The 13,941-nt window shown below is 32.6% G+C and overlaps 1 protein-coding gene across 1 annotated transcript in view; it reads right to left on the bottom strand.

Moving 5' to 3' along the window:
* CCDC91 (coiled-coil domain containing 91) overlaps nt 1–13,941 on the bottom strand; it is a 303,146-nt gene that overhangs the window by 250,105 nt on the left and 39,100 nt on the right. Inside the window, exons 3-4 of the mRNA XM_031938091.1 lie at nt 4,704–4,846; nt 2,645–2,848 (exon numbers count right to left, since the gene is read on the bottom strand). Coding sequence (XP_031793951.1) covers nt 2,645–2,848; nt 4,704–4,846 — 347 coding nt within the window. The remainder of the gene's footprint in view (nt 1–2,644; nt 2,849–4,703; nt 4,847–13,941) is intronic.

Below are 13,941 nucleotides of genomic sequence, written 5' to 3'. Positions count from 1 at the left end.
AGGAATGCAGAACTGGTTCAATATCAGGAAAACTAATAACATAATTGACCATACCAATAACAAAGCTAACAGAAACCATATGATTATATCAATAGATGCAGAAAAAGCTTTTGACAAAAAATAGCACCCATTCCTATTAAAAACCCTGGAGAGCATAGGAATAAATGGATTTTTCATTAAAATGGCAAGCATCATCTATATAAAACCATCAATTAGCATTATATGTAATGGGAATAATCTAGAATCGTTCTCAATAAAATCAGCAGTGAAACAAGGATGACCACTATCACCACTATTATTTAATATTGTACTAGAAATTATTGGCTTTAGCAATAAGAGGGAAAAAAGGAAACTGAAGCAATTACATTGGGTAATGAGGAAATAAAATCATCACTATTTGAATATGATATGATAGTATACTTAGAAAATCCTGGAGAATCAACTAAAATTTATTTGAAATAACTAACAACTTTAGCAAAGTTGCAGGATATAAAATAGATCAAAATAAATCATCAGTTTTTCTATATGTTACCAACAAAGTCCAGCAGAAAGAGATAGGAAGAGAAATTCCATTTAAAATAACTATAGATAAAATATTTGGGAATTTATCCGCCAAGACAAACCCAGGAACTATATAAACACAATTACAAAAATACTTTTCATGCAGTCAGAAGCAATTAGAAAAATATCAATTGCTCATAAGTACACTGAGACAATGTAATAAAAATGATAAATCTACCTAAATCAATCTACTTCTTCAGTGTCATCCTAATCAAACTGTAAAAAAAAAATTATTTTCTAGTAACACAATACATTTGGAAAAACAAAAGGTCAGGAATATCAAGGGAAATAATGAGGGGAAAAAATACAAAATATAGTGGCCTACCTGTTCCAGACCTAAAACTGTTGTATGAAGTGGCAGTCACCAAAATCATTTGATACTGCCTAAGAAATAGAGTAGTGCATCAGTTCTATAAGATATATATATGACAAAGTGGTTAATGATGATAGTAATCTCTTTGATAAACCCAAAACTCCAGCCTCTAGGGTAAGAACTCACTATTTGACAAAAATTACTGGCAAAGTTGGAAAACAATTTTTACACACAGTGTTTCTGATAAAGGTCTCTTTTCTAAAATTTGTAGAGAACTGAGTCAAATTTATAAATGGTCAAAAATATGGAGAGAGTTTTCAGATGAAAAAATTAGTCATTTCTAATATATGAAAAAAATGCTTGAAATCAGCCTTGAAAGCAGCTTGAAATCTACAGATTAGAGAAATCCAAATTAAAACACCTCTAAGGTACACGTCACAGCTATTAGACTGACCAAGATGACAGCAAAATATAATGATAAATGTTGGAGGGGATATGGAAAAACTGGAACACTAATACATTATTGGTGGAGTTATGAACTGATCCAACCATTCTGAAGAGCAATATGGAACTATGTCCAAAGGCTTATAAAATTGTGCCTACCCTTTCATCCAAGCAGTGCCACTACTAAATCTGTATCCCGAAGAGATCATAAAAGAGGGAAATCAACCCATAAGTGCAAAAATGTGTGTAGCAACTCCTTTTGTGATGGTAAGAAATTGGAAATTGACTGGACGACCATCAACTGCATAATGGCTGAATAAGTTATGGTATATGAAAGTAATGGAATACTATTGTTCTATAAGAAGTGATAAGGAAGCTGATTTCAGAAACATCTGGATGATTTGTTTTAACTTGTGCATAAATTAGATTTGAGGCAGAACTGTGTGAAGTCATCAGTCTCTCTCTTTCAGAGTCATGAGCAACTCAAGATGACTAGTTTAGAATTTGGGAGATGACCCTGGTGTCTTTAATGATTAACCAAGCTTGAAGCACTCCACAGCATCTACTTTGTCAACCTTCATGGTGGCTGGAATAAAGTGTTCTCAACCACCTATTCCATTGCAGGAAGTCTTTATATATCTGGGGTATTAATTTACCAATAAGTTTGAAACCCCTTGCTTTCCCTCAATGCCAAAACGATTTTCTGGGGTGTGGCCACTGCCCATTCTACAGATTTTTAGAGCCATAGGTAAAAGTTCAATGAATCAGGTGAACACCAAAAGTAGAGAAAGCTCTGAAAAGGACTGAGCAGCCCTCACACCAAAGGTACTACTTTTCCTTGAATGCATCTACATACTATCCATGTATATTTGTATGTACATGTGTGTGTATGTAAGTACATATATGTAATATATGTATATATGCATATATATACATTCATATAGATCTGTATGTATATATGTGTATCTAATATGTAACTACATAGTTTTACATACATTGTTATATATAACATACTACATATAGTTTTACATATATAATTATATGTAACATGCATACTTATGTATAATTATATGGTGCTTATATGTATATGTAAATCTATATGTAGTTATATATATAACAAATCACAAGAATTCAACAAAATTTAACAACTTATTGTGCATTGAGCTTTTTTCATTTTACAAATGATTTATCTAAGTTTTTCCTTTCCATTTCAATGGGCAAAAATATGTTCATGGCATTAGAGTATTAGTTTCCTCTGATAAATTTTTAATAATGGTAGGGTTTCTTTCAACAAGTTTCAAAAGCTTATGCAGCAAAATACCATACCTTTTTAATTCTCTGTTTTTCTTCTTCAGAAGCTTTAAGTTTAACCTTCAAGCTTGCAACTTTTTCTTGAAGTTCAATATTTAACTCAATAGCTTGGTGATCCTCAGCACTATCATCCACAAGTGAAATTGTTTCATGAGTTTTTTCATCAGTTAAATCCAATGGAAAAACTGAATGATCGATAGTTTTTGTTGATGGCTGAACCTAATCCATGTGGGGGAAAAATCAAAGGAGAAAAGGTTACAATATGCCAGTAAATTAAAATATCTCAAAGGTACTAGAACCACACTTTAGCAGAGATTGTAAAATTATTTAAACCTTTAAATAAATCAATAAATGATAAAGTATTAAAATAAGTTCATCTTTTTGAATGGGACAAAATTTCCTCTGAGGTATTTATTGATTGATTTACAATGCATCAAAGAAACTTTATAAATTTCTTCTAGGCAAGGTAAAGTACTTGCCAAAAACAATACATTTATGGTCACATTTTGGTTGAACAACTACAGCTCTTCAGTGTTTCTACAAAAATCTCTATGTGCTTGCTTCTTTGAAGCTAACCTAATCACACTGAAAGGCGTATATCATGATTTTAAGATGATTTTCAAAATGATAATGGGCATCTAAGGACAGAAACAGATGCTTTTAGACCATCTATAAACACTCTGGAAATTCACACTCACCTTATATACTTTTTCATTTGGATTCCTTTAGCTATTTATACAAGGTTCACACACACACAAAATTCAAATGAATGGTCTGAGCACTAAGCATATCCATCCTATGACAATCCTTGGAAAAGATAAGGTAACATCTTGACTCAATTTCTATGCAGCTGAAGATTCAGAATTGTTCTTCAAATTATTTTTTAATACTTGAAATTTTTTTAAGCAAGCAAAATTTTTGAACATCATTCTTAAAAATCCAATGAAAACTAAAATTGCATGATTTCTTGTTAAACACATAGAGAACTATCAGGAAACTTCCTATACTAACATTAGCATTGTTACAGCTCACTCCCCAATTTAACAGTCCTAGAAAGTTCCTTGGAGAAATAATTAAGTTAAATAATTTGTCCAGTATATGTGTTATAGATAAAGCTTGAACCCTAGTTCCAGAGTATTCCAGAATCTGAGCCTCTTTAAATGCAGCCAGCTACCTTTCACCTTCAGATTATGTCCCCTAACAAAAGATTATTTTTTCCTATAATAAAATGTCATTCTATTATTTAATTTTGATACTATGGAAATATTTTAGTCTACTATAGATAGTGATCTATTCATCTTTAACACATGCAATTTAGAAGTAGAGTAACTGATACAAAAATTTGTTGTTTTTGTTGTTCATTCATTTCAGTTGTATCTGACTTTTCATGACCCTATCTGAGGTTTTCTTGGAAAAGATATTAGAGCAGTAAGCCATCTCTTTTTCCAGTTCATTTTGCAGATGAGGAATCTGAGGCAAACAGGATTAAGTGACTTGTCTATGGTAACATAGCTAACAAATGCTTCAGATTGGTTTAATATTTAAAGGCAGCTTCAGATCTAAGGGGGTGAAATGCTTTTTGTCCTCATTATTTCACATTATCATTACAATAGTTCTGTGGTAATAAGGAAGATATTTTTTCTATTTTATAAATGATATACTATGGCTCTAGAAGGTTAAAGAAGTTGCCTCAGCCCTGAGCTTTCTTCTCTTCCTGACTTCAAGCCCAACACGCAATTCACTGCACTATCTCACTGCCCATTCATTTTACAGATGAGTAAACTGAGGTAAAAAAAAAATTAAGTGTCTTGCGCAGTATCACAGAGCTAGTGTCTGAGGCTGGATATGGATTCAAGTCTTCCTGAACACCTACCTGCCCACTATATAAATAGTCTATTTCTTTAAAAAAAAAATACTATTTACCTGAACTAGCCAGATTATCTCTGATTTTCACACACACACACACACACACACACACACACACACACACACACACACACACACATATAATGGTATTTAGGTAGCAATACAGATTTCTGTCAAAAATCTGATCTTTAGATCTGGCTGGACTTACAATATTGTTGGTGGTTTGTGGAACAACCAGAGTACTATCCTGTGATGAAATGATGGGCTTAGAAGAGATAAGATGAGCTGAAGACAAAGACTGCTCCAGAAGACTCTCAGGAGAAACAGGTGGGGGGATATGGACTCCAGATACTAATGAAAATAAAATTTAAAAATTACCAAAAAACAAAACAAAATATATTAACAGGTTAAAATAATATGCGATACATGCTGAACATGGTCAATTAGGATTATTTTCTGATACAGGTAATAAATGTTCTTAAAAACATACTTGAAAGTTCAGAATGAAAAGCAGAATGAAACATAGCTAATGAAAATTAAAGATATATTTTTATATTTATATATTTTATATTTAAATTTTCTATTTCCCTCTGTTTCAGAGGATGGACCATTTTCTTTCAAATTATATATAAAAATAAATATAAAAACACTGATCTCCCATCTTTTCCAAGAACTTGCCCTATCAATCATTATATCAAGACCCCTCTGTTTGATCTTTATTTAATGGATCCTTACCCAACACCTACTCATTCAAATAAGAGACAGTCTTCTAGTTATTACTCTCTTATAACTCTTCTCCCTTTCAATATTAAAACTCATAGAAAATTGTATGTTTTCAGCCTCTGCTTTTTTTACTCTCCCAATAAGACCAGGGATGAAATAAGGATACCAATTATCATAACTATTATTTAATATTGACTAGAAATTTAGCAATAAAAAAAAAGAAATTACAGGAATTACAATTAGACAGCAAGGAAACAAAACTATCACTCTTTGCAGACAATATGATAGTATACTTAAAGAATCTTAGAGAATCAATTAAAAACCTGTTGGAAAAAATGAACTTTAGTTTAGTTGCAAGATATAAAATAAACCCATTTAAATATAAAGACATCAACATGTCTATATATTACCAACAAAGGCCAGCACCAAGAGAAATCCCACTTAAAATAAATATAGACAATATAAAATATTTGAGTCTACCTGCCAAGACAATGTCAGAACATATATGAACACAATTACAAAATATATTTCACTAAAATAAAGTCAGATCCAAACAATTGGACAAATGTGAACCGCTCATGAGTAGTTCCACCTTACAGAAAAAAAGATAATTCTATCTAAATTAATTTATTCAGTGTCATACCAAATAAACAAAAACTTATTTTATAAAACTAGAAAAAAATATCAAAATTTATCTGGAAGAACAAAAGGCCAAGAATATTAAGTAAATTAATTAAAAATGCAAAGGAAAGTGGCCTAATTATACCAGACCTAAAACTGTATAAAAATTAACAATCATCAAAACCATTTGGTACAGTATCAAATAGAATAGTGGATGAGTGAAATAGGTTAGCTACATATGACACAATAGGCAATGACTATAGTATTCTATTGTTTGTTAAATCGAAAGACTCTAGCTCCTAAGATAAGAATTCATCATTTGACAAAAACTTTTGGGCATAGATGAATATCTCCCATTTTATGCAAACATAAGATTCAAATGGGTTCCTGCTTTAGACAAAAGATAAAACTTTCAACAATTTAAGAGAGCAAGGGATAGTTTACTTGTCAGATCTTTGGGGATGTGAGAAATTTATGACCAAACAAGAAATAGAGAACATTATGAACAAAAATGTATAATTTTGATTATATTAAATTATAAAGATTTTGTACAAACAAAACCAATGAAGCCAAAATTAGAAGGGAAGCTGAAAGCTTGAAATTTTTGCAGCCAGTGTTTCTGATAAAAATCTAATTTCTAAAATTAGAAAAAAAAAAAAAGATACAGTTAAGAAAATGGTCTCAAAATTGATAAAAATACTAGTCATTCCCCAATTGATAAATGGTAAAAGGATATTAAGAGACAGTTTTCAAATGAAGAAAGAAAAGCTATCTATGGTCATATTTTTAAAAATGCTTTAAATCATATTTAGAAAAATGCAAATTAAAACAACACTGAGGTACCCACTCATATCTATCAGACTAACTAAAATGAAAGTAAAAGATAATGAAAAATGATAACTGCTGGAGGAGATGTAGTAAAATTGGGACACTAATACATTGTTGGTAGAGTTATTAATGATTCAGTCACTCTGAAAAGCAATTTGGAAATATGCCCAAAGGGCTAAAATCTGTCTGCCTATCTTTTGATCCAGCAGTGATATGATATGAAATCATAAAAGAGGGAAATCTACTTAGGGAGATAGAGCCAAAATGGCATATTAAACCCAGGAAGCTGCTTCACCTCTCCTAGTTTCACCTGAAAACCACATTAAATTAATCCTTTGAACCAGAATCTGATGGAATGAAACCCACTCTTCAGCTCAAGATAGAGTGGAAAAACTTCAAGAAAAGTCAGTCTCACTGAGAAGAAAAGGGTATTCAGCCCAGTTCAGACAGATTCTGGGAAAATCAGAGAGGGTCTTAATCAGAACAAAACATCAACTAATACCCTCAGTCCTTGCTCAGTACAGGAGCAGCTCAGTGGGGCAGCTTCCAGTACCAGCTCAGAAAGCAAACTTTGGGAATCCAGGCTGTTTCTTGAAAAGAGCAAGCAAAGCTACCCATTGCAAACACAAAGTTTCCTGTGCTCAAAGCCAACATAAGTGCACAGAAAGCTTAGGACAATGGTTTTCCCACAAAGAAAAACTCCAAGGAACACTGTTGCAAAATTCCAGAATTACAATTTCAAGGAAAAAAAAATTCTGTAAGCTGCCAGACAAAAACAATTCAAATATCAAGAAGCAACAGCCAGGATTACACAGGAGCTGGCAGATTCTACAATAAGGCTCAGAGGTCCTGGAACATCATATTCCAGAAGGCAAAAGACCTAGAGTTACAACCATAAATTAACTACCCAGCAAGACTCAGCATCATCTTTCAGGAAGGCAATGGATCTTCAATGAAGAAAGAGACTTTCAATTTCTATTGAAAAAACAAGAACTATACAGAAAATTCAATCTACAAAATCAGAACTTAAGAAAAGCACAGAAAGGTAAACAAAAGAAAAATATATTTTTATTATTTTATTTTATATATTATAGTAAATATCTGTTGTTATATAAAATGCATAATACATATCAAACTGTTCTCTATTTCTTGTTTGGTCATAAATTTCTCACATCCCCAAAGATCTGACAAGTAAACTATCCCTTGCTCTCTTAAATTGTTGAAAGCTTTATCTTTTGTCTAAAGCAGGAACCCATTTGAATTTTATGTTTGCATAAAATGGGAGATATTCATCTATGCCCAAAAGTTTTTGTTTGATCCAGTTTGATCCTTTGATCCAGCAGTGCAACTACTGGGCTTATACCCCAAAGAGATACTGAAGAAGGGAAAGGGACCTGTATGTGCCAAAATGTTTGTGGCAGCCCTCTTTATAGTGGCTAGAAACTGGAAAATGAATGGATGCCCATAAATTGGAGAGTGGTTGGGTAAATTGTGGTATATGAATGTTATGGAATATTATTGTTCTGTAAGAAATGATCAGCAGGATGAATACAGAGAGGCTTGGAGAGACTTACATGAATTGATGCTAAGTGAAATGAGCAGAACCAGGAGATCATTATATACTTCAACAACGATACTGTATGAGGATGTATTCTGGGGAAGTGGATTTCCTTGACAAAGAGATCTAACTCACTTTCAATTGATCAATGATGGACAGAAGCAACTATACCAAAGAAAGAACACTGGGAAATGAATGTAAACTGTTTGCATTTTTGTTTTTCTTCCCTGTAGAAGGCTGAAACTCTTGAGTCTTTGCACTGAGGTTGGTTCAAGCACTTAAGGCTAATTACTGATTGGACAATACTCTATGGGCATATTATTGGAAAATGGTCTTTCCCACTATCCTGTGCTGGCTGTATTGGTGTATACAGAGGATGATAGGAGGGATTAGGGAGTCTCTTTGTCACTTTGGCCATAGATGAGGGAGAAGGTGGTTGCGGAGCTTTTGCTTCCATCCTGTTCAATCCTGCATGTAATGACCAAGAATAAAGACTAAGGACTTTTGCTTATCCTGAGTCCAGCTGATTCTGGAGTGTCATGGGTGCTAGTGCGGTCATCACACTTCCCAGGTTATTTTTACCTTCTGAATCCAATTCTTCCTGTGCAACAAGAGAACTGTTTGGTTCTGCACACATATATTGTATCTAGGATATACTGTGACATATTTAACATGTATAGGACTGCTTACCATCTGGGGGAGAGGGTGGAGAGAGAGAGGGGAAAAGTTGGAACAGAAGTGAGTGCAAGGGATAATGTAAAAAAATTATCCAGGCATGGGTTCTGTCAATAAAAAGTTATAATTATGAAAAAATGCATAACATATTAATATGAATAATATATTACTTAAATGGTTTACATTACTAGATGGCAAAATGATATTTGTAACTCTTGAGCACTGTATCTGTTACTAAGGCAGAGAGAGGGGGGCATCACATGGATAGAGCGTGTGACTGTGAATGGACTCTGATGTGATGATATAAAAAAACACATTAAGGGGAGGAAAAAGTATTATACTGGGGAAAGAGGAAAGCAGAGGTACAATAGGAAAAGTTAGAACGCATGAAGAGGGATACAAAGACTTAATTGCAATTGAGGGAAAGAAAGTCCTGGGATGAGCATTGAATGAAGCTTGATCTGATCGGTTTTAGCTCAAAGAGGGAATTTAATCATTCAGTTAAGTAAAGAAATTTATCTAATCCTATAAAGAGTAGGAGAAAGAAGAAAGAAAAGGGAAGTCAGAAATACTAGGGGGAAAAGGTAAGAGAAAGGGGGAAGGGTGATAGAGAGTAAGGTAGTAGGCAGGATGGATAAAAAAAAAAAACACTACTAAGAATAGGGTGGAAAGGGAAAATAAAAGTATATTAAGGAGAAAAAAATATGAAAGAGGAAAATATAGAGCTGGTAATCATAACTGTGAATGTAAATGAGATGAACTTTCCTATAAAACAGAAGCACATGTATGTTCATTTTTTTGTTTTTTTTCCCTCACATGATTTTTCCCTTTTGCTCTGATTTTTCTCTCTTAACATAATTCATAAAGCAATGCGTATTAAAACTTAATAAGCTAAGGGAGGAAAAAAGGAAGGAAATGGCAAACCACTATATTTGCCAAGGAAAAAAAAGAAATTAAACAATCTAATCTAAAACAAAAGGAGGTCAACAATAAATCAGAGAAACAATCAAACATCTTATCTAAGAGGATGAGGAGACAACATACCAAAACTTATGCGATGAAACCAAAGTACTTCTTATGGTAAATTATTTATCTTTAAATATTTAAATGAATAAAACAGAAAGAAGAGATCAATGATTTTGGCATGTAACTTTTAAAAAGCTAAAAACACCAACTAAAAATCTCCAATTAAATATCAAATTAGAAGTTCTAAAAATCAAAGAAGAGATTATTAAAACTGAAAGTAAAAATGCTATTGAACTAATTAATAAAAACAAGGGGTTGGTTTTTTATAAAATCAACAAAATAGATAAATATTTGATTAATTTGATTAGAAAAAATAAACAAAAAGATGAAAGTATTAGCATCAAAAATGAAGAGTGAATTGACCACCAATGAAGAAATTAAAGCATTAATAAAAATATTACAGAAATATTAATTACCTAAATTAACAGAAGAAAAATTCTTAAATAACCCCGTTTTTTTCTTCTCTTAAGAAAAGAAAAATAGAAGAATTTGGAATCAACAATGAGGAAATAAAATTGTCATTCTTTGAAGATATTATGATAGAAAGGTGGTTCAGACTCCCTGTGGTGAGAATCTATGTGAAGGGCTCTACAACAGTGTTTGCTACTCCCTGGTTGCAAGCCAGTAGATCAGCAGAAAAGTTATAAAACATCCAACAGAAACAAAAGGTGATGAGTGAACCCAAAAGTACCAAAGTTTCATGGGACCTGGCCACACACCCACAACACCGGAAGTGATTCAGCACAATCCCAGCTATTGCTTCTCTGCTGCTGCTTCCTGCTCCCTGTAGAGGAGGCTTGGAACTTCCTGCCCTAAAAGCAGATCCTAAATTTTTTTCTAAAAATGAGTAAAAAGGCAAAGCAAGCTCTAACTATAGACAGCTTCTATAGTTAAAGAGAAAAACAGATTTCAAACCCCAAGGAGACTAAAAGCAGACTTTCCAGATGAAGCCCCAAAGGGTGATATAACCTGGTCCCCACCACAAAAGGTTCTCCTAGAAGAAATTAAAAAGGATCTTAAAAGAGAGCTAGAAGAAAAGCAGGGAAAAGAAAGGAAAACTCTGCAAGAGGGTTTAGAAAAGGTATATAACTCATTAAAAGAAAGAGTTGATAAAGTAGAAATGAAAACAACTACCTAAAATAGGAAATGGAAAAGGTAATGAACTCCCAGGAAAACAGAATTTATGAAATGGAAAAAGAAAATTACTTTAAAAAATTTTGAAACTGAAAAAAATGTCAAAGAACAAACTCAATTAAAAACTCAATTGGACAAATACAAAAAAAATTAAATTAAATGAAGAAAATAATTCATTAAAAATAAGAACTGAATAAATGGAAATGAATGATTCAATGAGATATCAAGAATTGTCAAGCAAAACCAAAAAAAAAGTGAAAAAATAGAAAAGCATGTTAAAAACCTATTTGGGAAAACAACAGACCTGGAAAATACATCTATGAGAGATAATCTAAGGATTATTGGATTCCCTGAAAATCGTGATGAAAAAAAGGGCCTAGATAAGGTAAAAATGGATTTATAATCTAGACATAATGAATGATATTATAAATAAATTAGAAGAATATAATATAGTTTACCTCTCAAACCGGTGAAGGAGGAAGGGATTTGTGACCAAACAAGAACTAGAGATCATTATTGATCACAAAAAAGAAAAATTTGATTATACTGAGTGAAAAAATATTTTTACAAACAAACCTAATGCAGACAAAATTAAAAGGGAAGAAATAAACTGGGAAAACATGTTTACAGTTAAAGGTTCTAATAAAGGCCTCATTTCCAAAATATACAGAGAATTGACTCACGTTTATAAGAAATCAAGCCATTCTCCAATTGATAAATGGTCAAATGATATGAACAGACAATTTTCAGATGATGAAATTGAAACTATTACCACTCATATGAAAGAGTGTTCCAAATCACTATTGATCAGAGAAATACAAATTAAGACAACTCTGAGATACCACTACAAACCTGTCAGATTGGCTAAGATGACAGGAAAAAATAATAATGATTGTTGGAGGGGATGCAGGAAAACTGGGACATTGATGCATTGTTGGTAAAGTTGTGAACGAATCCAACCATTCTGGAGAGTAGTTTGGAACTATGCTCAAACCAAAACTATCTGGTATTGGCTAAGAAACAGACCAGTTGATCAATGGAATAGGTTAGGTTCAAAGGACAAAACAGCTAATAACTTTAATAATCTAGTGTTTGACAGACCCAAAGACCCCAGTTTTGGGGATAAGAATGTATTATTTGACAAAAATTGCTGGGAAAATTGGAAATTAGTATGGCAGAAACTAGGCATTGACCCACACTTAACACCGTACACCAAAATAAGGTCAAAATGGGTTCATGATCTAGGCATAAAGAATGAGATTATAAATAAATTGGAAGAGTTTAGGATAGTTTACCTCTCAGACCTGTGGAAGAGGAAGGAATTTATGATCAAAGAAGAACTAGAGATCACTATTGACTACAAAATAGAAATTTTTGATTATATCAAATTGAAAAGTTTTTGTACAAACAAAACTAATGCAGGCAAGATTAGAAGAGAAACAATAAACTGGGAAAACATTTTTATAGTCAAAGGTTCTGATAAAGGCCTCATTTCCAAAATATATAGAGAATTGACTCTAATTTATAAGAAATCAAGCCATTCTCCAATTGATAAATGGTCAAAGGATATGAACAGACTATTTTAAGATGAAGAAACTGAAACTATTTCTAGTCATATGAAAAGGTGCTCCAAATCATTATTAATCAAAGAAAGACAAATTAAGAGATACCACTACACACCTCTCAGATTGGCTAAGATGACAGGAAAATATAATGATGAATGTTGGAGGGGATGTGGCTAAGATGACAGGAAAATATAATGATGAATGTTGGAGGGGATGTGGGAAAACTGGGGCCGTGATACATTTTTGGTGGAATTGTGAAGAAATCCAACCATTCTGGAGAGCAATTTGGAACTATACTCAAAAAGTTAACAAACTGTGCATACCATTTGATCCAGCAATATTACTACTATCCCAAAAAGATCTTAAAGAAAGGAAAAGGACCCATATTAGTAAAAATGTTTTGGCAGCCCTTTGTGTAATGTCTAGAAACTGGAAATTGAATGGATGCCTATCAATTGAAGAATGGCTGAATAAATTGTGATATATGAATGTTATGGAATATTATTATTCTGTAAGGATGATTTCAGAGAGGCCTGGAGAGACTTATATGAACTGATGCCAAGTGAAGTAAGCAGAACCATGAGATTATTATACACAGCAACAGCAAGATTATAACATGATCAACTCTGATGGATGTGGCTCTTTTCAACAATGAGTTGATTCAATTGTACAGTAATGAAGAGAATCAACTACACCCAGATAAAGAACTATGGGAAATGAGAGTAGACCATAACATAGCATTTCCACTCTTTCAGTTATTGTTTGCTTACATTTTTGTTTTCCTTCTCAGGTTTTTATCTTTCTTTCTAGATCTGATTGTTTTTGTGCAGCAAAATAAATATGTATACATACATTGGATTTAGCAAATACTTTAACATATTTAACATGTATTGTACTGCCTGTGGGGAGGGGGGTAGGAAGAGAAAAGTTGGAACAGAAAGTTTTGCAAGGGGCAATGTTGAAAAATTACCCATGCATATGTTTTATAAATAAAAAGTTATAATAAAAAATAAATGCAAAGGATGTTGATCTAGCAGGACAGATCTAAACCTCTATTATAAAGCAGCAATCAACAAAACCATCTAGTACTGGCTAAGAAATAGAGTAATCAGTAGAATACTTAGATGCACATGACAAAATAATCAATGACTATAGTAATCTATTGTTTGAAAAACACAAGGCTCCAGCTTCTGGGATAAGAGCTCACTATATGATAAAAATTGCTAGTAAAACTGGAAAGTAATATATCAGGAATTTAGGATAGATCTACTTGTCACACCCTATGACAAAATAAGAGCAAAATGGATACATGATTT

The sequence above is a fragment of the Sarcophilus harrisii genome, chromosome 5, assembly GCF_902635505.1.
Source record: "Sarcophilus harrisii chromosome 5, mSarHar1.11, whole genome shotgun sequence".
In the NCBI taxonomy this organism is placed as follows: domain Eukaryota; kingdom Metazoa; phylum Chordata; class Mammalia; order Dasyuromorphia; family Dasyuridae; genus Sarcophilus; species Sarcophilus harrisii.
The sequence above is the reverse complement of the archived record's forward strand: the minus strand, read 5'-3'. Positions and strand labels throughout refer to the sequence as shown.